The 27278-nt window shown below is 39.0% G+C and overlaps 1 protein-coding gene across 3 annotated transcripts in view; it reads left to right on the forward strand.

Moving 5' to 3' along the window:
- Window positions 1-27278, forward strand: part of ankrd11 (ankyrin repeat domain 11) — a 105286-nt gene that overhangs the window by 32703 nt on the left and 45305 nt on the right. For 2 of the 3 annotated variants that reach the window (XM_069901880.1, XM_069901881.1), the window contains 2 exons: window positions 18751-18897; window positions 21425-21566. In XM_069901880.1, the coding sequence (XP_069757981.1) occupies window positions 18811-18897; window positions 21425-21566 (229 nt within the window). In that variant the 5' untranslated portion in view covers window positions 18751-18810. Of the gene's footprint in view, window positions 1-4157; window positions 4196-18750; window positions 18898-21424; window positions 21567-27278 lie in introns of those variants that run through there. The other variant, XM_069901882.1, reaches the window with a different exon arrangement.

Raw genomic sequence — 27278 nt, forward strand, 5'->3', positions numbered from 1 at the left:
TTCTTTGCTTAAGTGCTTTACGCTGTGTACAGTTTATTTTTTGCATTACCAATTATTGTTAATTCTGCCACGCCTGCAGGAAAAAGGAATCTCAGGGTTGAATGTGATGTCTTGTATGTAGACTGATAATAAATCTGAAATCTTTATGGCACGGTTAATAAGTTTGCAGACAACACTAATAGTAGTATAGTGTGCAATAAGGGAGGTTAGCTAAGATGACAACAAGATCCAGATCGACTGCGAAAATAGGCAAGGGAAGGCTGATGGAATTTGTGTACAGGTGGCATTTTGGAAGTTAAATTTGGACAGGTCTGACACAGTCAGTGGTAGAGTTGAGCAGTGTTGTAGAAGAGAAAGACCAAGCAATACAGATGCATACTTCCCTGAAAGTAGTAATTCAGATTTTTCTTTGGCTTGGCTTCGCAGACGAAGATTTATGGAGGGATAATGTCCACGTCAGCTGCAGGCTCGTTTGTGGCTGACAAGTCCGATGTGGGACAGGCATACACGGTTGCAGCGGTTGCAAGGGAAAATTAGTGGGTTGGGGTTGGGTGTTGGGTTTTTCCTCCTTTGTCTTTTGTCAGTGAGGTGGGCTCTGCGGTCTTCTTCAAAGGAGGTTGCTGCCCGCCGAACTGTGAGGCGCCAAGATGAACGGTTTGAGGTGATATCAGCCCACTGGCGATGGTCAATGTGGCAGGCACCAAGAGCTTTCTTTAGCCAGTCCTTGTACCTCTTCTTTGGTGCACCTCTGTCTCGGTGGCCAGTGGAGAGCTCACCATATAACACGATCTTGGGAAGGCGATGGTCCTCCATTCTGGAGACGTGACTTACCCAGCGCAGTTTGATCTTCAGCAGCGTGGATTCGATGCTGTCGGCCTCTGCCATCTCAAGTACTTTGATGTTGGAGATGAAGTCACTCCAATGAATGTTGAGGATGGAGCGGAGACAACGCTGGTGGAAGCGTTCTAGGAGCCGTAGGTGATGCCGGTAAAGGACCCATGATTCGGAGCCGAACAGGAGTGTGGGTATGACAACAGCTCTGTATACGCTAATCTTTGTGAGGTTTTTCAGTTGCTCAGGGCATTAAGCACAGAGTTGGGACATATTCATTTGTATGTCAATTAGATTGCACTTGAATTACTATGTTTAGCTCTGGTCACCTATTGTAGGAAAGATGTCCTTAACGTGGAAAAAGTGCACGAAAGAGTAATAAGGATATGGCAGGGACGGGAATGTTTAGGTTTCAAGAAAACTGACAAGGCTGGGGCTTTTTTACCCCCTCAAGTGTTGGATGCTGAGGGGTGAGCTTGAAGATGCATGTAAAATCATGACGACCTGTAAATGAGGTGATTAGTTGCCTGTTTTTGCCTGGGGTTGAGAAGTCTAAAACTAGAGGGCATGGGTTTAAAACAAGGGGGAAATATTTAAGGACCTGAGCAGCAACCTCTTCACAAAGATGGTAGTGAGTCTATGGAATGAGCAGCCAGATGAAGTGGTAGAGGTAGGTTCTTAGAATATCTAAACTGCATTCACCTACAGATCAGTACCCTCCATACATTTTTCCTTTGTTTGCCCCTGTACTCCACAGTTTTATATTTTTAATCAATTCACATTGATTAAAGTGCACATTCCAGATTTTATTCAAGGCTATTTGTATACATTTTGGTTTGACCATGTAGAAATTACAGTACATGGTTATCCCATTTCAGGACACCACAATGTTTGGGACATTTGACTTCACAGGTGTTTGTCATTGCTTGGGTATCTTGAATTGTTTCATTGTTGTGGATATAAGAGAGTTAAGGATGCTTCTAAGCTTTTGATCGCATTTTGAGTCTGTCGTTGCCATTTTTCAACATGAGGACCAGAGTTGTGCCAACGAAAGTCAAAGAAGCCATTATGAGGCTGAGAAACGAGAATAAAACAGTAAAATGCGTTGCCCAAATCTTAGTGTTCGGAACATCATTAAGAAGAAAGAACCTACTGATGACCTCAGTAATCACAAAGGGACTGGTAGACCGAGGAAGAACTCCACTGCTGATCACAGAAGAATTTTCATCGTAGTGAAGAAAAATCCACAAACACCTGTCTGTCAGATCAGAAACACTCTTCAGGAGGCAGGTGTGGATGTGTCCATGACTACTGTCCACAGAAGACTTCATGAACAGAAATACAGAGGCGACAGTGCAAGGTGCAAACGACTAGTTAGCCACAAAAATAGGATGGCCAGATTACAGTTTGTCAAGAAGTATTTAAAAGAGCCTGCAGAATTCTGGAAAATGGTCTTGTGGACAGATGAGACCAAGATTAACCTGTATCAGAGTGATGGCAAGAGCAAAGTGTGGAGGTGTAAAGGAACTTCCCAAAATCCAAAGCATCTCATCTGTGAAACATGGTGTTATGGCCTGGGCATGTATGGCTGCCACACATATTGGCGGACTGGTCTTCATTGGTGATGTAACTGCTGATGGCAGTAGCACAATGAATTCTGAGGTGTATAGAAACACTTTATCTGCTAAAGTTCAAGCAAATGCCTCCAACTAATTGGACAGCACTTCATCCTACAGCAAGACTATGATCCCATACATACTACTAGAGTAACAAAGGAATTTTTCAAAGCTTAAAAACTGAAAAATTCTTGAATGACCAAATCAATCACCCGATGTAAATCCAATTGAGCATGATTTCCATATGCTGAAGAGAAAACTTAAGGTGCCAAGCCCCCGAAATAAGCAGGAACTGAAGATGGCTGCAGTAGAGGTCTGGCAAAGCGTTGCCAGAGAAGATACTCTGATTGGTGATGTCTGTGAATCACAACAGTCATTGCATGCAAAGGATATGAAACAAAGTACTAAACATGACTACTTTAATATACAGGTACTCCCTGACTTGTGACCTATGCAACTTGTGTCCATCCCCACATACGACTGAAATTTTTTTTAAAATACAAAGAAAAGATATAAAATTTACATGGATTATGTTGTATTTGACAAACTATAACAGGGATACAGGGCATGTAAGAGCCAAAATGTGTGAACTTGCTTTGTTAGTCGGCATCCCGGGTCCGTAGGCTGGGTGCGGCCATCTTGAGTCCTGTGCGCATATGGAATCTGGGGACACTGACTAACAAGGTAAGCCTGGACCAAAATGTGGAAAGATTCGCCAAGGTTGATCAACAAATTCAGGAAGATTTAGGTTGTTATTGTCAAATCTATGATTTTAAAAAATGATGTTAAAAATTTTGCTTTAAGACTTTGGTACTCCACACGCACAGGCAAAATTGCGACTTGCGTTCATTTTGAGACACAACCAATCCTTTGGTTCCAATTACGATCATAAGTTGGGGAGCACCTGCACATACCATTGCCATGTCCAAAATATTATGGTGCCATGAAATTTGGGATCATTGTATAAAAATTGCTGTAATTTCTACATGGTCAAACAAGTAACCTTGAATAAAATCTGAAATTTGCACAAATTACAAGTTAATTATTTAATTGGAAATTTAAAACTTTGGACCATAGGGGCAAAAAAAGGAAAAATAAGGTCTTTGTCCTAAACATTATGGAGAGCACCATATAAGAAAATTTTAGATAGATATGGGATAAACAGGCAAGCGTGACTGGCTCAGATCAGCAACTTGATCAGTATGGCCTGTAAGCTGTATTACTTTGACCATGACAGTAGATATTTTTAAGGAAGTAGGCTCGATGGAATTCGAAGGAGAAGCCAGAATCAAAAACTGGGATCTGGACTCAGAGTTACTGCAGATACAACCAGCCCAGAAAAAGAAAAAAAATAGAATATATTTAAAAAAACCTGGGATCTGGCGATAAGTTTAAGTAGTTTCTTTTCCCCACAGACAGAAGCTTAGTAGATCAGATTCATTCCAAGGTTAAAAGCATCCACACTCATTTGTTTAAAGTGAGACATACTGCTCTTACTGCACTATATGTGGTACTGGAAAATGCTTTTGCTACTTGACATCTTGGTGATATTTCACAAACTACAATTTAGAAATGTGCTTGAGGCAAGTTGGAAGCAGACCCGATTGTAAAGTTGTTGATGTCAAAAATTCTAATGTGATGGCATAAATATGAAATGGCACTCAAAGTCTAACCTATTCATGATGTAATAGGAGAGAATTTGGAACAAGCGTTCTAAGTTGATGATAAGGGGATGATCAAATCTTCTAGTAAGTCTGTACCTTAATATCCTTCATTTGTGGTTGTACTGTGACAATTGTATTGAATATTTTTGGAACCCCCCTCCCTACCCTTTCGAATGCAGAAGAGTTCAAGAGCAGGCCCTTCAGCCTATGAAGTCTGTGCTGACCATGATCCCATCTGCCTGCATGTGATCTATGTTCCCCTGCCTGCCTAAATGTATGTTACATGTTCCTATTGAAGATGCTTCCACCACCTCCCCCAATAGTGTTCCAGACACTTAACACTCAATGTTTAAAGCAAAATGATGAGCTTACTTTCCTGGAAATCCACATTGACTCAATGGGCTGAATGGTCTTTTTTTTTTTAATTTTTTTTCCACACTATGAACCATACTGACCAAAATACACACAAACATTTCCCTCTTGAATATACACAGTGTCATTTTCTCCCCTTTTCCCCCTCCCTACCCTCCCTCCTTCACCCCCCCTCCCCACCCACTCAACGTTCAACCTATATGATACAGTAAACCCATTAAACAATGTCATCACACAATGAAAATAAACAAGAAATTTGTGTCATCTACTTTTACACACTGGGTCAGTTCATTTCGTCTCAATGTCATAATAAGTAAGAATCAATCTGGTAAGCCCTCTTTATGCTCCTGTCGTTGTAACTATATCCTTGGCGCTGCATGGTTGGTGGTATGGTTAGTGCAACGCATTTACAGCGCAAGCAATCAGGAAGAGTTCAAATCCTGAGCTGTCTGTAAGGTGTTTGTACGTTCTCCCCATGTCTGAGTGGGTTTTCCCCGGGGGCTCTGGTTTCCTCCCACTGTTCAAAACGCACGAGGGAAATAGGTTAATTGGTTATAAATTGGACGGCACGAACGTGTGGCCCAAAATGGCCTGTTAAAAAATTTAGAAATAAATTTATTGGATATCAAGAATAAGACTGTAAATACTCAATTATGGTTCAATGATGTCATTTTTGAATTTTTTAAAAAACTCCAAACCTCATGGAAGGCCAACATCTGAGTTGCTTGTTGTAGTGACATTTGAGGAACATCGATGTTCCCCAAGGGATTTGCTTTAACCTAACTGCCATTACCTGACGTACTATTTTCCCTCCCCAATCACAACCTCAGTGCACCTTGTCTGCTGGGGTTTCCTTGTCGTGACAACCTTGCTCTTCATTCCAGCAGGTACATCCTGTCCCTGTACTCTTCCCAGCTCATTTTTAAAATCTTCCCATTTGCCAAACATCCTGCATGTCAGCTTATAATTTGCATAAATGTATCTATGTATAACTTACTAATTTGTATTACATGGGCTCTTAATTTTTTTTAGCATGTATATGGTTCTGCATAAATATTAGCAATGTCCATTCTTGTTGCTAATTGAGCTTTCAACGTGTGCCATGACAATTTTTTAATATTTTAATTATCTCTCTATGAACCTCTTGCTGCTTTAACCCAAATGTAGTTCATGACTTCTTGATTTTTGCTTATTTTAAAAAGAATTACTGCCTTTTCTGTTTTTTACTTCGACTTTTTTTGTTACTTGCATTTCTAATGAATAATTTGTACATTTTGGTTTGAATTTTTCAATCTTTAATCTTTTTCATTTTTGTATTTTTGTTCATGATCTTTCTTCTTCTTTGGCTTGGCTTCGCGGACGAAGATTTATGGAGGGGTAATGTCCACGTCAGCTGCAGGCTCGTTGGTGGCTGACAAGTCCAATGCGGGACAGGCAGACACGGTTGCAGGGGAAAATTGGTTGGTTGGGGTTGACTGTTGGGTTTTTCCTCCTTTGTCTTTTGTCAGTGGGGTGGGCTCTGTGGTCTTCTTCAAAGGAGGTTGCTGCCCGCCGAACTGTGAGGCGCCAAGATGCACGGTTTGAGGCGATATCAGCCCACTGGCGGTAGTCAATGTGGCAGGCACCAAGAGATTTCTTTAGGCAGTCCTTGTACCTTTTCTTTGGTGCACCTCTGTCACAGTGGCCAGTGGAGACCATGACACGAAATGCAAGTCCAACTGTAAAACAGCTACCAGAAGCAAAAATATTTCTTGACTGTCTTGATTCTTTATCACAAAGTAATGACTTGGCATTGTTTTATAAGCATGTTACTTGATTGCGTCAATGATTAATAACAGCTCAGTTGATGGCTTAATGGCCATTAATTCTTGGTAGGCTGCCAAAGTTTTGAAAGGTTATCATTTTTTTTGTAAAAAGTTATAGGATTGTAGGACCTTGTGCTCAATTCATATGCATGAGATTTGATTTGAAACTAAAGTATTGTGCAAAAAATGCTGCAAATGGTAGATTCTTTGGAGCATTATTCATGCAATTTGTAACTAAACTCAGGAATTCATGAACAGGTTGTAGATGAGAGTACTTGAAGGCTTGGCTGCATACATGAATTATTTACAGCAAACAAAGACTTGCTGGAGACATTTAACAGGTCAGACAGTTTGCTGGGAGGTCAGGATGTGGAGGGGGAGGTGGGTAGGAGGGCACAGCAGTACTACAAGATGTTGGGCACTGTCACGCTGAGCACTGGCACACCTCGGCCATGTGCTCAACCTGCTCTTGTTCATGCTGCTGAATCCATGGCTCGACTCACATTACACCTACGACTGTGTGGCTTAGTACGATAATAACACCATCTACAAATTTGCTGACAATACCACTGTACTGGGTTGTATAAAGGAAGGGGATGAGTCAGTGTACAGGATGGAGATTGAAAACTTGGTTAAATAGTGCACCAACAACTTTGCCCTCAATATCACCAAAACTAAGCTGATGACTTCAGGAAAGGAAAGCCAGAGGTTTACAATCCAGTGATCACTGGGGGGAAAACAGAGGTGGTGAGGATGAGCAATTTTAAGTTCTTGGAGGAATCACTATCCCAGAGGATCTTTCCTGGACCCAACACACCAATGGCAGCGAGAACAAAGCACGTCAGCGCCTCTACTTCCTCAGGAGTTTGCAGAGGTCTGGTCTGACACCAGAAACTTGTAAATTTCTACAGAGGAGTGATGGAAAGTGTGCTGACAAGTTGCATCACAGTCTGGTATGGGGACACCAATACCCTTGAGCATACAGCCCATGACATTACAGGCAAAACTCTACCCACGATTGAGTACATCTACAGGGAATGTTGCCTTCGGAGAGCAGCAGCAATCATCAAAGATCCACACCCCAGTACACACTCTGTTCTTGCTGCTGCCATCAAGAAAGGTTTCAGTACCACAAGACTTGAACCACCAGATTCAGGAACAGCTGCTAATTCTCCACTATTAGACCCCTCCACAATAAACTCAATCAGAGACTCATTTAAGGACTCTTAGTTGTGCACTTTATGGATTTTCTTTTTGTTCACTCAGTATTGCAGTCAGTTTGTTTACATGCTTAAGCTGTGTACAATTTTTTTTGCAATACCAATTAGTGTTAATTATGCAGTGCCCGCAAGAGAAAAGAATCTTGAGTTGTATGTGATGTCATGTCTGTACTTTGACGATAAATCTGAATCCTTGGCTAGTCATCATTTCTGATCTGAACCCTTTATCAAAACATGTATCCCCCTTTATACATGTATAAAGGGGGATATGATCAAAGTCCTTTTCTCTTGTGAATACTGAAACAAAGTATTCACTTAGCACCTCCTCTGCCTCCTTTAGCGGACCCACCTCCATTCTCGTCATCCTTCTGTTTTTCACATTCGCATAGAATGCCTTGGGGTACTCCTGAATTCTACATGCCCAGGCCTTCTCATGCCCCCTTCAACCTCTCCTAAGTCCTTTCTGGCTACCATATACTTCTCATGAGCCCTTCCTGTTTCTTCCTCCTTGTATCATGTATGTTTCCTTCCTCCTCTTGACTACAGTGGTTCCCTTTTCCTCCCCTCATCTCCCTGTTCCAGTGGGACAAACCTATCCTAAATCCAGCACAAGGGGTCCCTCCACATAAGTTCTGTGCATTCACCCTGAACATTTGTTTACAATTCACTATTGCTCATTCCTGCCTCATCCCATTATAAATAGCTCTTCCCCAGTTAAGCACTTTCCCATTTTGTTTGCGTTTATCCTTATCCATAGCTATGCTAAAGCTCAGAGTTGTGGTCACTCTCATCAAAATGCTCCCCCACCGAAAGGTCTGCCACTTGATTAGATCCAGTATGGCCTCTCCTTTCGTCAGCTAGTCACACTTTTTTAGGAATCCTTCTTGAACACACCTGACATTCAGCCCCATCTATCCCTCTCAGTCAGGAAGTGCTAGTCAATATTAGGGAAGTTGAAATCACCCATAACTACAACCCTGTATATCCTGCACCAAAATCTCCCTGCTTATCTGCTGCTCAGTGTCCCAAGGGCTATTTGGAGGCCAAAAGACTACTCCTCGTACCTCCACATCATCTCAGTAGACACACCCTCTGCAGCTTTCTACCTTTCTATAGCCATGATGCTACCCTTGACTAGTAATGCTACTCCCTTCCCCCTCCTCACTTGCCTCCCATCCTCTTCCTTTTAAAACATCTAAACCCCAGTTCCTGTATCAGCCGATCCTGCCCTTCCTCCAGCATGTAATCTCTGCCTTTGGGTCCTGGTGTCTGTGAGGTTTATCTGGGACTCTCTAGTCTGGGACTCCCTATGACTAGGCATCTCTGATATCTGTGCTGAGATTGTATCTGAGTTTCTTGTAGGGGTCTAGGACATTTGTACACCACATTTATGGTATTCAATAGTGAGTACACCTCATTGTTCAGCTGTGGTTTCAGTTTGGTTGGGGGGAGGGGGTGGTCTGCGGGTGGAAATTGTTCTATTTGGTAATTCTCTACACGCTGATGAAGTTTGATTCAATGAAGTTGCATAGGATGTTGTTTCCTCAGTCCTGTAATGCATAACTTTTCCTATGGAGTTCTTGTGTCTCAACTTTTGCTTGTAGATCGTAGGGGAGCATTGATTGGTGGTCTGATTTTTTTTTTCAAGGTGAGGTTGTGGAACTGAGCAGCAGGCAACTTTGGATGTATGACAGTGGTGGAGGATGTAGGGGCCTTCAGTGGGGCAAGTGTTTTTTTTTTTTTGGAGGAATTTTGGTTACGTGCTCTTGAGGATGGAGTGGTTCAAGTCCCTGTTTGCTTTGCAGTGTTTTGTTTCATTCAATAGTCCATTCAGTGCTATCTCAGTGTGTACCTGGAGTGGCATGTAGGCAACTAATAGTGTGGTTGATGTAAATTCTCATGGATGGTATGAGATATTCCAGGACTGGATACACAAATTCACCAAGACTGCTACGTCTGAGTACCACGCATTGAGGAAGAGGCCACGTTCGTCTTTAGCTTATCCTGAAGATGCCCTGGAGTGAAAAACACTCTGGTTGAACAGCACAGTCAAGGGTGGAAGGTGGAGAGCACACAGCACACCTCTCTTGGAAAGGTAAGTTGGCTTATTTCCAATAGATTGGACAATTGTCAGGAGTATGCAAAAAAATTGGGGGGGGGGACTTGAAACTGTTCTGTTTCAGTCTCACCTGTTTGCCCTGTTTCCTGAGTGGTGGCTGCTTCTGAATGGGCCTTGGAGGTGGTAACTTACCAGATGTTCAATTTATTTGGAGAATAGAATGTCAGTTTGTGGCACAGTAATTTAGTGTTCCAGGCACCAGAGTTCAATCCTGATTTCTGATGCTATAAGTATGGATTTTGTATGTTCTTCCACCTGGGTTTCCTTTTACATTCTAAGAGTGTGCCATATGGGGGCAGTAAAAGGGGCAGGAATGGGCCTTTGACCAAAAGTAAATTGCAAAAGTACAAGGCAAAAGTTGAGGGGATGGAATGCTGGGATTGCTGTGCATCAATTCAATCGGTAAAATTGCCAAGTAATGGTACATTCCAGTGTATGCCATCAACAGCATGGAGATTTTGTTGTCGATCACAAGGAATTGTTGACAAATGGTCATGGTTTGAGAGAATCTGAACATGCCAGAAAATAAATGAACTAAAATAATTAAGTGTTTGTAAAGCAGTAAATTACTGGAAGATGAACTGTGGTGATTGAGAATCTTAAATGTGATGGAAAGGCTTAGGTACCTGTCAAGGCAGATTGGGAAAGCATGAAAAGATCTAAATGGGAACATCAACATAGATCTGAGAACAAGAATTCTCAGAAAAGAGGTATACATTGTTGAGAATGTAATACACTGCACCATTTCAGTGTGGCCCAGATGTAACCAGATTGTAGGAAGGTAAATTATGCTAATGTGACCTCGATCTGAAAATTACTGAAAGCAGCAAAATAATTCCAGAAAATATGAATGGCATGGTTAGTGGAGTGGTCAGCATAACACAATTACAGCACCAGTGATCCAGGTTTGAATCTGGTGCTGTCATAAGGAGTCTATACATTCTCCCCGTAACCACATGGGTTTTCTCTGGGTTCTTTTGTTTCCTCCCATGTAACAAAGACGTAGGGGATTGCTTTGTTAATTAAGTGTATGGGTGCAATTGGACGGCGTGGGCTCATGAACCAGAAGAGTGCTGTATATCTAAATTATAAATGAAATGCTAAAACCAATGTTACATTCAAGACTTGAACAGAATTGTAATTCATTGTCCTTCCAAATGTAGGTTGTGATGGAAAAGAATGTCATGCACTTTTCTATTCCATTTAAATAGTTCAATGTGCAATGCAGAATTGAAGCATAATGTTTTAAAAAATAACAAAACTTGAAAATTATTGGTACTAATGTGATAAGTTATTGTATAGCAATTAAAAATGTAAACCTCATTTATAATGGAGTCAGTGCAATATATTTCCAAATGTTTGTATCAAAAACACTGAACGATGGTGACATTTTCCATAAATGAGACACAGCTGCACATGCCTGAGCAAGCCAGCTTGTTGCTATGGGAATGGCCCTTCCAGTGAGATGAGAGTAGCAGCATTATAGGTTGTACCAGGCTTGGATTCAACATCGTGATAAATCCAACGAGCTTTTAAGAAAAATAGAGCAGCCTGATGCAAAATTAGTTGCTCCAGTACAAGTATAAAAATCATAAGTACTTCTAACATTGGAGAGGAAAATCTGCAGATTCTAAATGAATCAGGATCAGCCAAAAGTTATCGTTTGTTTATCATACTCTGCTCACTTGCTCTTTTTACAACTCCTCCTTATTTCAGCTCTGTGCATTCAGTCTGCCCCTTATTTCTGCCCTCCAACTAATACAGGTATTCGAGTTGGAACTTTAACTGTAATTCACATTCTCATCTTATGCAGAATAGCTAATTTTTAAACCTGAAATTCATTTAAATACTAAAATATCAGCTGGAATTTCAAGAGTATGGGAAATTTACCATGGGAGCTGATGTTGTAAAATTCCAGCATTTAATGATGTCCAGTAAAATTCCAATATCTAGTATCCTGTTGTTTGGAAATCCATCTGGTTTATTTGATAGACTAGAATAGAAGCCAGGGGTCCAGAGTGCAAGTAGGTGTGCATTGATACCTGGGAATTTAATCAACTTTTGTTATATTTGCTCTGTCTCAAGTAGGTGGGGAAACCAGGCATTCGTGTGACATTTCTTGTCTCCGTAAGATATCATAACTCTTGTAGTCGAGTCTCCATGCTTTCTGAATTGCTTGCTACATCTGCAATTTATTTATAGTTCCCTAAATTCCACCACACACTTTAAGTTATTGGGTTACATTTGTTTCTGTTTCAATCATGGGATCCCCTTCTAGAATCTTTAGAATTTGCATGATAATTAGTGAATCCAAGATCTTCATGTATACATCTTTCAAAGACATGGTGCAGGTCATCAAGTCCTTCGGGTTTATCATCTTTCAGCTCCATTTATTTGTCCAATAATAATTTAAGAAATGCTAATTTCTTTTAACTCTTCATTCACTTAAGTCCTGATTCTTTCTCATTTCTGTCACTTCTTTGTATGTGGGTGAAAACATTTCATTTAATTTGACCATTTCCTTATAATATTTTTCCTGTCTTTAAAGGCCTGCATTAGCTTTTGCTAATCTTTTCCTTGCATATCCTTGCTTTTGCTTATTGTTGGATTAGACGTGTTCTACCCTTATTAAAATTATGCCTCTTTTTGTTCTTCCTTTTACCTTTACACTCATGTCCACCCTCGGATTGGACACATTTTTCTTGCTCTTTATTCATTTTCTACTTGGTACCAAATAGTACTTTCTGTCTTTCATGCTCCTCCTGTTCTGAGCTAAGCACTCATTCTGTCCATGGATACTCAAGTCGTGTTTCTGTGAATTTGGTGGTGGACTGCCACTTTTGGTTGTTGAATTTTAATCTAACACTTGTGTATTTAGTTTTTTTTAAATTTTCATCTGAAAGCATTGGATTTATTCAGTTAGCTGAACTTTAGGCAGGCATTTGTACAGAAGTTGAGCTATAAACTGGCGTAAATCTTTACAACCTATTATTCTGGTTGTACTGAAACATTTAGCCAGCTGAAGAAATTAGTTTTTTTGCTTGTTAATAGCGCCCTCTGCATTATAAACATTACAACATCTTTGCAAGTGAACTTTTAACATTCAGCAATTTCACTTTCCTCTATTTACATCCTCTCCGACCAGAGGGGCAAATGTTTAATTAAAATCGCTCAGAATAGTTTGGTTAGAAGAATTCAGTGCTGTGTTTTCTACTGTGGATAACAACCACGGTGGTATATTTACATTAGTATTGAGAATGTGAAAGACCATATACCCATATAAGAATTACAGCACGGAAATGAGCCATTTTGGCCCTTCTAGTCCACACTGAACAAAGTACTCTCCTCTAGTCCCATCTACCTGCATCCTGCCTATAACCCTCCATTCGCCTCCCATCCATATACCTATCCAATTTTTCCTTAAATGATAAAATTGACCCTGCTGCCACTACCTCTCACAGAAGCTCATTCCACACAGCCACCACTCTGAGTTTAGAAGTTCCCTCTCATGTTGCTCTAAACTTTTGCCTCATAACTCTTAACTAATGATGTCTTGTTTCAATCTCTCCTACTCTCAATGGAAAAAGCCTATCCACATCAACTCTATCTATCCCTCTCATAACCTTAAATACCTCTATCAAATCCCCTCTCAACCTTCTAGGCTCCAAAGAATAAAGATCTAATATCCTCAATCTTTCTTTGCAATCTTGATTTTCATCAATTTTGTAATCAAGATTTTCATAAATCTTCTCTGCACTCTCTGTACCTTCTTGATATCCTTCCTATAATTCAGTGACCAGAACTGCACATAGTACTCTAAATTTGGCCTCACCAATGCCTTGGAACAGTCTACACATCACTTCCCAATTCCTGTATTCTTTGCTTTGATTTATAAAGGCTAGCATACTAAGAGCCTTCTTCACCACCCTATCCACATGAGATTCTACCTTCAGGTAACCGTGCACCATTATTCCTAGATCTTTCTGCTCCACTGCATTCCCCAATGCCCTCCCATTTACTACGTTTGTCCTGTTTTGATTATTCCTACCAAAATGAAGCACTTCACACTTCTCAGCATTAAACTCAATCTGCCATCTCTCAGCCCACCCTTCTAAGCCATCCAAAACTGTCTGCAATCTTTGAAAACCTTCTTCATTATCCATAATTCCACCTATTTTAGTATCACCTGCATATTTACTAATCCAATTTACCACCTCATCATCCAGATCATTAATGTATATGACAAACACCAAAGGGCCCAATACAGATCCCTGAGGCACACCGCTTATCACTAGCCTCCAGCCTGACAAACAGTTACCCACTACGACTCTCTGGCATCTCCCTTCAAGCCACTGTTGAATCCATTTGACTATCTCAAAATTAATACCTAATGACTGAACCTTCCATACGGAACTTTATCGAAGGCCTTACTGAAGTCTGTACAGACAACATCCACTGCTCTACCCTCATCAACATTCCTAGTCACCTCTTCAAAAAATCAAGAACATTGGTCAATCATGACCTTCCACGCACAAATCCATGTTGAGTGTTCCTGATCAGATCCTGTCTCTCCAGATACTGATATATACTATCTCTAAGAACACTTTCCATTAATTTACCTACCACAGACATCAAACTTAGAGGCCAGTAAATTGCTAGGCTTGCTCCTCAAACCCTTTTTAAAGAAAGGAACCATACATGCAATATGCCAACCCTCCGGCACTATACCCATCTCTAATGACATTTGAAAAACCACTGTCCGAGCCTCTACTATTTCCTCACTAACTTCTCTCAAGGTCCTGGGGAAAATCCTGTTGGGACCAGAAGACTTGTCCACCTTAAATATGCTTCAAAAGCTCCACTACTTCCTCTTTCTTAATCACTATAGTCTCCATATTTCCCTCTGCATCCTTTTCCCCCACACAATTCAATATCCAAAGAAAAGAAATTGTTCGAGATCTCCTCCCCATCTCTTTTGGCTCCACATGCAGTTGTCCGCTCTGATTCTGTAAGGGACCAACTTTATCCCTCGCTCTCCTTTTGCTATTAACATATTTGTAGAAACCTTTTGAATTTATTTTCACTCTGCTTGCTATAGCCACGTCATACCTTCTTTTAGCTTTTCTAATTTCTTAAGATTTTTACATTCAATGTATTCTTGAATATCTCCTTTTTTCCTTGTGTATATTTATTGTAGGTCTCCCTCTTTTTTTCAAACCAATTTTCCAATATCCCTTGAAAGCCACGGCTCTCTCAAACTTTTGACCCTGCCTTTTAACCTAACGGGAGCGTAAAGATTTGTACCCTCAAAATCTCATCTTGAAAAGACCTCCATTTCTCTATTACATCCTGCCCATAAAACAAATAGTCCAAATCCACTCCTCGTAAATCCTTTCGCATCTCCTCAAATCTAGCTTTACCTCATTCGAAAACCTCAACCCTAAGCCCTGACTTATCCCTTTCCATAATTACATAAATAAAGGTAAGTGAAAGTAAAAGGTTTACTAACTTTTTTTTTAACTGTTCGCATGCTTTAAATTTGTAAATGTTTTTTTTAAAATCAAGGACACTTGTTTTAAAATCCCCCCAATTATTGGAGACCAATTCCATAAATGTCAGAAACTATTGACATTGCTATGGCAGTGTGCTGTGGGATCCAGCACCTAAATTGTTATCTATCAACCTCTCAAATTAAAATCTTCCACAATCACAGCCCTGTGCTTATTATAAATATCTGCTATCTCCCTACAAATTTGCTCCTCTAGTTTGGTTTCCCCATTAGGTGGTCTATAATGCACCCCTATGTGTAACTACCCCTTCCCATTTCATCATTTCCACCCAAATAGCCTCCCTTGATGAGCCCTCTATCCTGCATAAGCACCCCTGTAATATTTTATCTGACAAGCAATGTAACACTGTCCCCTCTTGCCCCTCTGATTCTATCACATCTGAACCAACGAAATCCAGGAATAGTTAGCTGCCAATCCCATCCCTCCTGCAATCATGTTTCACTAATCGCTATCACGCCATACTGACAAGTGTCAATCCATCCCCTCAGCTCATTGACCTTCCTTTCAATGCTCCTAGCATTAAAATATATGCATTTCAGAGATTTCCCACCTCACTCTGTTTTCCCCCATCTTTACAAACAACTCTATTATGTTCTTTTTCTATCATCTCCCCTCCATCTTCGTACAGAACAACTCCCTTCTCTATCACCTGCCTTTCCATACTCAAACACTGTCTACAAGCTTCTGGTGTCAGGTGCATCTTGTATTAATAAAAGAGTAACTGTGACCTCAGCAATGCAGGCATCCAGCATGGCCAAAAATATTTGGGTCTTTGAAGGCATTGAAAGCTAATTCAGTGTTAGGACAGTGATGTGGTAAAGTTCAGCATTGGCCTATTGGTTCCGCAGCACATCAGTTGTTATCTGTCGTCTTTGGCTCAGCGGGTCTCAGAATTTGCAGATAGCCTTGGAAGCTCAAGGTAATCTGGAGGTCAAGTACAAAAATATCTGACCTTCCTCTCGACCACAGAGTCTGTTATTTAGCTTCATTGTGGCCCATATTCATGATGAAATGATGGGCTGGCTATACTATAATTAGCAGGTATAGGAAACTTCCCCATAAATAAAGGTAAGTGAAAGTAAAAGGTTTCTATTTTTTTAAAATTGTTTTTAAATAAGACTTTTTTTTTAAACTGTACGCATGCTTTAAAATTATAAATAGTTTTTTAAAAAAAATCAAAGACACTTGTTTTAAAATGCCCCCAATTATTGGAGACCAATTCCATAAATGTCAGAAACTATCGACATTGCCATGGCAGTGTGCCTAAATTGTTATCTACCAACCTCTCAAATGCCTCAGGGACCGATTGTCATCTTGGTCTGAATCAGGTTTTTGCAGCCTGCAATCTACATGTATGAAAGTGAGATTGTGCTTATTTTAGGCGACGTTATGCTGTGTGATTGTCCCATAAACATATTAACTTAATGGGATGGATCCAGAATGATCCACTGGGTTATGAAGTCTGTGTTACGGGTCCCTCGGGTTCTGTATTTATAACACCAACAAAAGAATAACATTTCCCTGCCATTTATGAAATCCGCTATATTTAAGATACTTTTCACAAAGCAGTTACTCATTGTTTTCCTTTCTAAACTCTTGCCCCAATTTGTAAGAGACGTGGAAACAAAAACATCACGATGAAAAAAAGGGATCTTGACGTTGCTACTCTCAGTCGCAGCTTCCACTTTGTGCATAAAATCGCTTCAGGTATTGGGTCCGTGCCCTTGGGCAGTGGGCATGAAAATTGGTGAATCATTTCTCAAATTAAAAAAATGATCCATTTAATTGTTTCAATTTTGCATGAAGCTAGATTATTTATATCCATCACTGTATCTGACGAAAAGGATGTGAAGCAGGTCTGTTCTTAGTATTTTGGGGATTGAATGAAGGAAATCATGTGAACTCCTGATGACCATAAATTACAAAAGTCGTGGCTTCCTCTCTATACTATACAGGGTGGCTTCGGCCCTCACGCTTATCCTCCATTACCGCCCTGGCCCCTATGCACAACAAAGACAAGAATCCTAACATGGTCACCTCTTTGACCTATACTACCTAGTCCACCCCTCCTTCCCCACCAATTGCCCCTTTTCCACTTTCCCCTGTGACCGTAGGAAGTGCTACACTTGCGCCCATACCTCCTCCTTCACAGCCACTCAGGACTGCAAACTGTCCTCTAAGTCAGGGGTCCCCAAACTTCGACCTCTTCAGGGATGACATGGTACCTCATTGACCCCCCAGGCATGGAATCACAGCACTGGATGGGCAGTGGCGCTAGACTGTGGGAAAGGGGATGGTAGCTGTGCTGGACTGGGGAAGGTGAGGCAGCGCTGGATGTACTTCATACCTCTTTTCAACCTCCTGTTTCCTCTCAACTACAGCGTAGGCTGAAGCCAAATACAACGTGGCTCCACTCTCGTAAGTGCTTGGCTGGCACTGCCATAGGTGCTATATTAAATCAACCCACCCCCCCGCTTCCCAGTTTTGTGGACCCTTTTTGACTCCCCTGAGATTCATCGACCCCTGGGGATTGATATCGACCACTTTGGAGACCTCTATTCTAAGTGAAGCAACACTTGTGAATCTCCAGGGGGCATTTGGTGCTCCTGTTGTGGTCTCCTCCATGTTGGAGAGCCTGGACGCAGACTGGGAGATTGCTTAGTTCAGTATCTTGCGTCTGTGCACTGCATTTGTGGGGATCTCACACAGACAACCCATTTCAATTGCCCATCTATTCCCATGTCTGTCCATTGTCTCATGCACTGTCAAGACTGAAACTACCCACAAATTGAAGGAACAGCACCTAGTCTTCTGTCTGGGCATCTTCCATTCATATTGTATGAATATCGACTTCTCTAGTTTCTGTCAACCTCTCCCCCTCCCCTCCCCCCACCCTGGTCTTTTCCCTTCTATTTCTCCTTTCCTCTTGCTGTCTCTCTCTTTCATTTTCCTTCTGTCTCCTTCCCCCAGCTCTGCATTCACAGAGCCACCCCCTCCCCAATCAATTCTCACTTTTCTGTTCTATCCATGTCCAATTAACACCTTTTGTCTGTTGGTCTGTATGCATCCCTCTGCCCACTCTTCCCTCCTCGCCAGTTCCATTCAGGCACCTGGCTGCCTTTTGTTCATACCTTGTCGAGTGGCTCAGGCCTGAAACTCTGGTTGTATATCTTTGCTTCCTGTGGACGCAGAGGGATCTGCTGAGTTCCTCCATCATTTTTGTTTTTACTAACCTCATGCAATAGTACTGGGTACTTTATTTTTTGATGAGAAATGCAATCTAGGCTAAATCAGTTCATTGCCACAAATGTAAACAGTTACCATCTGAAATATTTACACAGCAATGAACACCTTGTGTCAAAACTAGGTGTAATTTAATTATACAACTATGAAGTAAAATGTGGTTAAGCCTCCTTATGCTTTTTTTATCTGATTGATTTTTTTAACTTTAATCTTTTAAAATTAGTATTTAAATACAATAATTTACATGTTGGCTGGAAAGTTACATGGAGGTTGAAATTAGATGCTTTGATTTGTATTTTGTTTGCCATAGACTGTTGACGATGATGCAATAGATGCTTGAATGAGGTGACAAACGAGGGAAGGAGGAACGATGCCCAAGGGTGGCTGTTCTAAAACACCACTATCTGAAGACTACCCATTCAACATCGATATGGTGGAAAAGCAATCAGGGAAGAAGGTTAGAGTGCAGAAACCCCAAAGAATAAGAAGTTATTTTTCTTTTAGTTTTTTTTATTAACATCTGGGAGAGTAAAATCGTGGTTCCATTAACTGTCCTATTGGAAGTGATTACAATACTGAATGGCATAAAGGTAGATCAGAGCATAGAATCTATTGAGCAGCAAAAGTGTTGTGTTATTTTTCATCTGTTACAAAGTGGAATGTTTTTTGGTTTTAAAATCATAACATTTTTGTTCAGGGTAGGCTACAAAAAAATTACATTGTTAAAATTACCAGGTCTGATAAAATTTATCCCATCTATTAAAATAAATTGAAATGCTCTCTGGCTATAGAAGTGGTGCTGGAAGACTGCAGGTCTGCTCATGTAGGCATACAGCACCAAAACAAGCCATACAGTCCATACGACATTGAAATGTACCTTTTGACCCATCATGTTGATGCTAACCAGTGGGCATTGATCCATGTTTAAACCCATCTTCCAGCATTTAGCCGATTGCCTTCTATTCTAATTCTTATCTAGCCATCTCTTCCTCCCCACCCCACTAATCTCTGGTTGAACAAAATCTTTCTCAAGCCCTTCTAAATCTTTTAAGTAAATCTATGGCTTACTTCTGATATTGGGAGGAAAAAAGTTTTTTTGACATCTATTCTACCTATATATTTCAATTTTTAAAATATATATCTCAATCATTTCTCCAGGGTCACATTCAAACCAGAGACATATTTATTGTCTTCCAATAGAGTAGTAACTCAAGGCCAGTAACAATTTAAAAAAAATCTCTTCATGGGATCATGAGGTAAATCTTGAAATGTATCCAGCTTTTGAAACTTGCAAAAGCATCCAGAACCTTTTATTGCACTAGAACATTACCTTCCCCATTTGCTGACACATCCCACTGCAAAGTCTATTTCATTTGAATAACAGTGGAAAAGTCTTCAGACCACCATTTATAAAAAAGATAAGGTGTGTGAGAGACAGGAAGTTTAATTTTGATGGTTTTCAAATTATTCAAGCTATCAAAAGGACTTGTATAAACCTTCAATTTGGAGAACCACAGACTAATCAGACAGACAGCATGGTTTTATTAAGGAAAAAAAATGATTAACGTTTTAATTTGTTGATGTGATAAAAGAAGGGTGGATGAGAGTAATGCATTTTATATTATCTTGAAATGCTTTAGTAAGACTTGAAAGGTCCTCCAAATGGCAGAGAAGTCAATAAAATAAAGACTCATTGGGTCCAATGGAGAGTAGCTAAAAAGAACTCAGTAACAAAAACAAGGATAATGGTTGACAAATGTTTTTATGACTGGAAGGATGTCAGCAATGGGATTTCATGGGGCTCAGCACTTGGCCAATAGCTTTTGTAATTCAGTAATTCCCCTGTTATCCAGAATTCAAGCAACCATGCAGAAAATAAATAGATTAAAGAATACAGACATCAAATTGGCACGCCTCGCCATTAGTTCATCAATCATACGCCACTCAATCTCAAACAGTCATTAGATTCATTTATCCGGCATCTCCCAATCCCCATTGGGCAAGATACCAGAGGTTTTGCTGTATATTCATAATTCGAACCTTAAAATCAAGGGCAGTGATAAGAAGCTTGTGTATAATACAAAAAAAAGCTGCATTTTTGGCAGTGAGGAGGGTTTTTGACTGCAAGAAGTTAAAGATCAGGTCATTTGGGCAAAAAAAAATAGTTTAATTCAAAGAAATGTCTGTGGAGAAAGTAAAAACACAAAATGCTGGAGAACCTCAGCTGGTCAAAGTGTCCTTTATGTAGCAAAGGAAAATGTACATAACCTATGTTTTGGACGAGCCCTTCATCAAGATATGAGAGAATGGCAGCAGGCATCCGATCAAAAGATGGGGGGATGGTAAAGGCAGGAGACGATAGATGGAGAAAGGAGGGAGGGGACAAAAGCAATCAGGGGAAGGAAGAAGGATGGTTAGGTGGGGAAGGGAGGGGAGAACTGAAAAGACTGGAAATTTATACCTTGATACCCAAAATGTCAGTTAGGTATTTTCACCTTTGCTACCTACATAAAGGATACTGTTTCTCCAGCATTTTGTGTTCTTACTTCAACCATGGTGTCTCAGATTTTCATGATTTACGTCTGTTGGAGAAATATCATTTGCAAAAATAAGTTTACTAAATAATAACAATTAAAGTTAATGTCAAGAGCCTGGAAAATAATCAATCTTTGCAAAATCCTGCCTAATGTTATCAAAATTTGCCTTTTCCCAATTAAGGACTTCAACTTAGTTTGTTAATTTATAAGAGGAAACTTGTATTTGTTTTAGTAGGATGTTTTTCATGATTGCATTAGGATTAATTGCTTTGTGATGGGCTTAAGAGAATACAAGATAAAGGACAAAAGTCTTGAGGTGTGGTTCTTTTAAATTCTATAATCATGAAATTTGTTTATCGAGCTTCAGGGATGTATAGTTTCAATGTTGTATAATTTATGTAACATGAATAAAATTGCTTTTGAGCTATGCATCCCTATCCAATCCAGGATAAGGAAAAAATCTCATGTAACAAGACTCCAAAGTTGGACAGAAGTTATGGAGGGAAAGAGGTGAAGGAGAAAGCATCAAAGCGGAAGCTGCCTTTTACGATCGGGATTAACATTGGTGACCAGAAAGACTCGGACACCGGTAAGAGGGAGGTTTTGCCAAAGGAAGATTTGAACAAGATTTTCTGGAACATTGGAATCTAATAAGTGCAGTTGTCTTCCACAGCAGCAATATTTTTCATTGTCTTTTCTTTTTAAACTTCAATTTTGTTTGTTTGTCTTCACCTCTGAGTTTTCCAAATTTCACAGTGCACTAAAAGACAGATGGTCTCTTTAGTGTGCCTTAAAAATGGGTGAACAAGTGGAATCCAAGCACTCTGATCTTGGATTGTAAATTTGGATAGTAGGTACATAATATCTAGTTTATTTTCAATTCAAATTAAAATTAGAGAGATGAAAGGTCTTTCACCTCATTCATTGCATCCCAGTATCATTGTAGCTTATTGGACAAAAAGAGAAAGCTTTAGACGACAAGATGGTGATAGAAGTTGGCACGAGAACAGCCCAATCCAGTGAAGTGTGAGTGAATAGGTTTTGAGGATGGAAATGAAAGCAAATAATAAGCAAAATATTGTTGAATACTGAGAAGTTTCCTTGAACAGAGGGATTATAAAGTTCACATACACTGAAGGTATTCAAGCTTGTAAAGTACGATGTTTCCAAACATTGAGGATGCTTCCTATTGTTTAATAAGGCTCAGAATAAAAGACCAGAGAGGCTGTACAATGCAAATAAAAATGGCTAGGGCAGAGCTAGAAAACAGTGTCATTTAAGCCTTGAAGTTACAAGAAGGATATAGTGACATGGGAAATTGAAGAGGAGGTTTGAGGATATTGTCAGGGTTGGGAAACTGGTTTTGAAAAAAGATTGGTTATGTTGAGTTTGTTTCTTTTTCGATTAGAGAATGCTGAAGATTTAATCCATGTACAAGATTAGAAAATGTGGGCATTAATATTAAATGACCCATATCTTTTGACAATAATTGATAATTGAGGGATATAGGTTTACAATTACGTTGAGATCACAAAACATTCCTGAAAATAAGATTTTAGAGATGGGGTTCTGGAACCTTCTACTTCACAAGAACATTCTAAAGATTGTTGGGTGAGTACTTGAATCTCCTTCAGAGCTTCAAATTAGGTGCTGCAGAAGAGAACTCCAGCTTGGGTGCAATAAGTCAAATTGGTGTCCTGTGATGTGAATTTTTACATTGTAATAAACTTCATGAATTAATGCAAAAAATCTGTTCAATGAACAATTCAAATTAGATTTGTTGGTTTAATTTTCATTTTGTTTTCCATCAATTCCTGTCAGAGAAACTTCTTCCTGTTTGGTCACCTTGCAGTAAAATTACTAATCACTAAGTTTAATCTTGTGTCAGCAGAAACCTCTTGATGACTTTTTTTTTCCTTTTCTGGAACTATCCAGTTTTGTGTCTGTGCTTGGATTTATATATAATCTGAATAAAGTGCCCATTGTATGCTTGCACTTTTCGAGTTGGGTGCCTATTTCTCAAATTTACAATTGGAAAATAGTTTACTATCATAACAAAAATACTCTATTTTGGTATATTCGTAGTAAGGGAAAATTATTCTGTCATGTAAAAATAATATAATTTGGTAAAGTTTCAAAAAAGTAAAGAAATAATGGGAATTAAATCTTAATGTCTCCTCCTTGATATGCCTAATGATGAAGTATTTATTCCTGATCATGTATAGTTCCTCTATGGGTTAATTGCTCAGTTTTGCACATTATGCTTTGCTGCATAATGTTAGAGACCATCAAGAGTGTAGGTTAAACTAAGAGCAACAATATGTTTTCAGGGAAGGTAAATCTCTGCTGTTTAATTGTGAAGATCATCTTTGAATCGCTGCATATATTATCTGGCAATAAACTGTTAATAGTCAATAAGTGTGTAAAGCATGGGGAAAGATGGCCCAAGAGTCAGAGAGAGATGCAAACAAAATGTGTGTGGAAAGTAAGCAAAGACCATTTATATTATAATAGTTGCATCAGTCTTATTCTTGAGTGGTAAGAGAATAAATCAGTTGGGGTAAGAATAATTTGTAAGAATCATTTCTCTAATTTCATCTTGGACTGAGGATCAATGGATGTTTGCATTTCATCTTTTGTTATTGGCCATTTGTATAAATGTAATGGGCACTTAGTTACATCCATGTAACCAATATATTAAATCTTCTAAATAACCTTCCAGTAATGTGATTTTGTACAAGATCAGAATAACTGAACATTTTAAAAGAAATATGTAAAAATCAATACCTTAAGAGCTTAGTATATATTGGAAGATACATTAAACAATAATTTTAAAATACTGTTCTCTGTATAGAAAATTTGGTTCACGTGGATAATCAAATATTATTTTCCGAATACTCTAATCTGGCAACTTAGGAGTCTTGCATCAGACAGGAAGATTTACCTCAGGACATTTCTAGAAATGAATGTTCCAATCACATTTCTTCATAAATTTCTCAGTTGCTTGGATTTGATGCAAAGTTGTAAAAACATGGAAATGAATGCGGCAACTCATTGCACAATATTAGGAATCAGAAAAATAGTTATTGGTCTGTAAAGTTGAAATTTAAATGGGTATTTTTTTTTTAAAGTGTGAACTGCTTTGATTAAATTGAAGTGCTGTGGTTATGTATCCACTTAATGTCCTCAAACAAATGTCAGAGGTAATAGCCATGTCTGAACCTTCACGTCAAAGATCAAAGCTATGTTGAATGGCCAGGGACACTGATTTTCCAGAATATTAAGTCATTTTACAGAGGGGTACAAGATGGTCACACTTGTCCATGAATAGAACCTACATATGAGTTGATTTGAAATGGTTTGAGTACTTTGCCTAATATTGCTCAGTTATATTGTATGTTATAAGGAGATTTATTGACCCATGATTAAGTGAATTTTAAGTGCTTTTCTTTAAAGATTCCAAACTATGTCTATTTGTTATTAATGCAGTTATTAACTCCATGAATAACAAATCTGTCTGAAATCTGCTTCATAAATGTGGAAAGATTTTATAAACATTCAAAACAGACCCCAGGTAACAGTCAATCTCTCAGTTTGCAAAGAGACTGAAAGATTGTAAACAAAGTCAAGATTACTAAAGGGATGCAAGGGAGATATATGAATATCAGAACAATTGATGACAAGTTTGGCTTTCAGCTTTCAAGAAGAATTGTGTCAATATATCAGAATTTGATTATCCCAACACTCTTCAGTTGCCCATCTTCCACCCTTCATAAATTTGAACACATCCAAAGCTCCTGTTGCCTATTTCCAGACTTGCAGCAAGTTCCATTCACATATCATTGAGCTAACTTGCGTTGGCTTCTGTAATAGCATGTCTCTGACCAAAATGACTCAAACCCTCTTATTTTTTTTTAAAAAGAAACTGCTTCTGGCTTTGCTCTCTCTTTCTCTGTCATGTCCTGTAAAACTTGCATGCTTTGGATTGCTGATATCTTGTGGAATCTTGATTTCATTGAGCACCATTGGCAGCTGTGCCACGAATTACTTGGGTCTTAAACTTTTCACCTTTAAAGATGCTCCATTAAAGCTAATTTTGTAACTAACTTTTAGTCGTCCTCCTTAATATGTCTTAACCCTAATACTAATGATAAAAGTGTCAAAGAAGTGCAGATTTCAGATGTATTTGAAAATATTAATTCAATACTTTAGGATATTTTCAGGTATAATATTCCCTGGGGTTTATTGATAAATACAGTTTATTGGAGCTAAATACATTTTTGTATTGTCTGGCACAGGTACAGCTGTAGTTTCCATATTTACTCTGTTGAGTAGCACTTTGGACACAATTATAACTGTACAAAGTTTTCTTGTGGTTGGTCACCTTTGTGATCCTGGGACCCAAAACAGTGGTGGGTAGAGGGCCCAGCTTTTGGTGATTGCCTTTTTCACACTGATAACAACGTGTGGCTTCAAGATTGTAGAACCTACACTGGGGCAAGCTATTTTGTCTTTATTTGAAACTTGAATCTTTAATTCAATGTAAAATGTTTTTAAGCAAAATAGAAAATAAGTAATGTGAAGTGAAGAGAAGTGAAGCAAAAGGGCAATAATCTCCAATGAAAACCTGAGACCAGCAATAACTATTTATTTTGTACATCATATTTATCATTTATTAATAACTATTTATTTTGATGCTAGAAAACAACATTTAACAGAAATGCATGTGATGTTGAAGGGCAGTGTCATTAATATTAAGGAATATCTTAAAGGGGAATAGGTTGGCAGGGGAGATACTCAAGATCTTGGCAGATGAAGGCACAGCCAGGATTGGATGAAACATTTAAATACAGAATTGGAAGAAAACAATTTTCTTACTGGTGTGCAATAGGAAGAAATGAGAGCTGAAGGCTTTTTTTTAAACAAGAAAGGGTCATTTAAATTAAGGCATTGGCCAATGTGGACAAACCCAAGTCAGTGAGCAGCAGTCAATGAGTAAACTCAGCAAGTGAGAGGCCAAGTGTAGCTGAGTTTTGAGTAACTTCAAAGGGGACTGAATGAGAGAGATGTTCCAAAAAAGAGTTGGAATAGTCAAGTTTAGAGTAATCTAAGTGGAATGGTATCAGCAGGCCACTAACCAAAGTATGTTGAGTTGAGTCATGTTAATGACGTAGAAATATGTATTGTAAAGTTTTCAGTATTGTTAAAAATGAACTTGTTTTTAAACAATGTTACCAGCCTGCTCTTCTTTTTCCAGCATGTTCAATTGGAACCTGGTAGAAAAATGCCTTGAGTTCATAATCTTTAATAGGTTTTAATATGACATAATTTGGTGGAATACTGGTACAGCTGAGATTGTGCAAAAGTTGATAAAATTGGGCCACAGCATCCCAATTTTGACATTTTATTGTTCATGTGTGGAAACTAGAAAAACCTGCCTTTGTCTGACCACATGTTTAGGGCCACTATTTTATCAATAATAGAGCAAGAGTATATGGAAGAAGTAACAACATTTACTTTTGCCCACTGTTACCACATTATAAATCAAATACCTAATAACTTTATAAAAATAATGGCTTGGTACTGCATTCAGCAAAGAACACATCACACTCTGAGGTCATGTGTTTCTGCTTTTCTCTCCCTCACTTTGCTATATTATGCTTCTCTTTGTATGTGTTGGCAAATAATTGTGAAGAGTTTATGAAAGGTACTTAAGAGTTACATCACTCAATCATATTTAATTCCACAATACCAAGAATGTTCATCAGGAGAGCTTTTTTTTAAAAAAAGCACAGAAAACTTCACTCCTGAGCCTGCATCAGTAATTTTAACTAATATCTTGATGAAAACAGGAGTGTGCAGTGCAAAACTGCCATTTTTTTGCTGAGGATACAAATATTTGTGTATAAATTTATTTTGAAATTCAGCGGCTTCACTGTAAGCTAAAATGAATCGGACTGATCTATATATCCATTTATCAAAGTTGATAATCTTAATGATAATCATTATTAAAAAGATGGTAGAAATGATAGATTTGCAGATCAGTTATTAACATGGTTGGAATATTGAATTATAAATGTAGAGGTGACATTAGTAAGTTTGAATCTCATTAGCAATGATTGCAGTGACAGCTAACTTGCATGCACAAATGCTTACTGGCTGGATAATACTATAAATTTTGTCAACAAAACTGTTACTGCTTTGTCTGGGATGAAATCTAGCTTTCTGCTTGATTTACAGTGCAGTTCTCTCCCTGTTGTGATTGGAATGTCTACTCTGTTCCTCAGTGTATACTTTCTCC

Source organism: Narcine bancroftii, chromosome 10, assembly GCF_036971445.1.
Source record: "Narcine bancroftii isolate sNarBan1 chromosome 10, sNarBan1.hap1, whole genome shotgun sequence".
Classification (NCBI taxonomy): Eukaryota; Metazoa; Chordata; class Chondrichthyes; order Torpediniformes; family Narcinidae; genus Narcine; species Narcine bancroftii.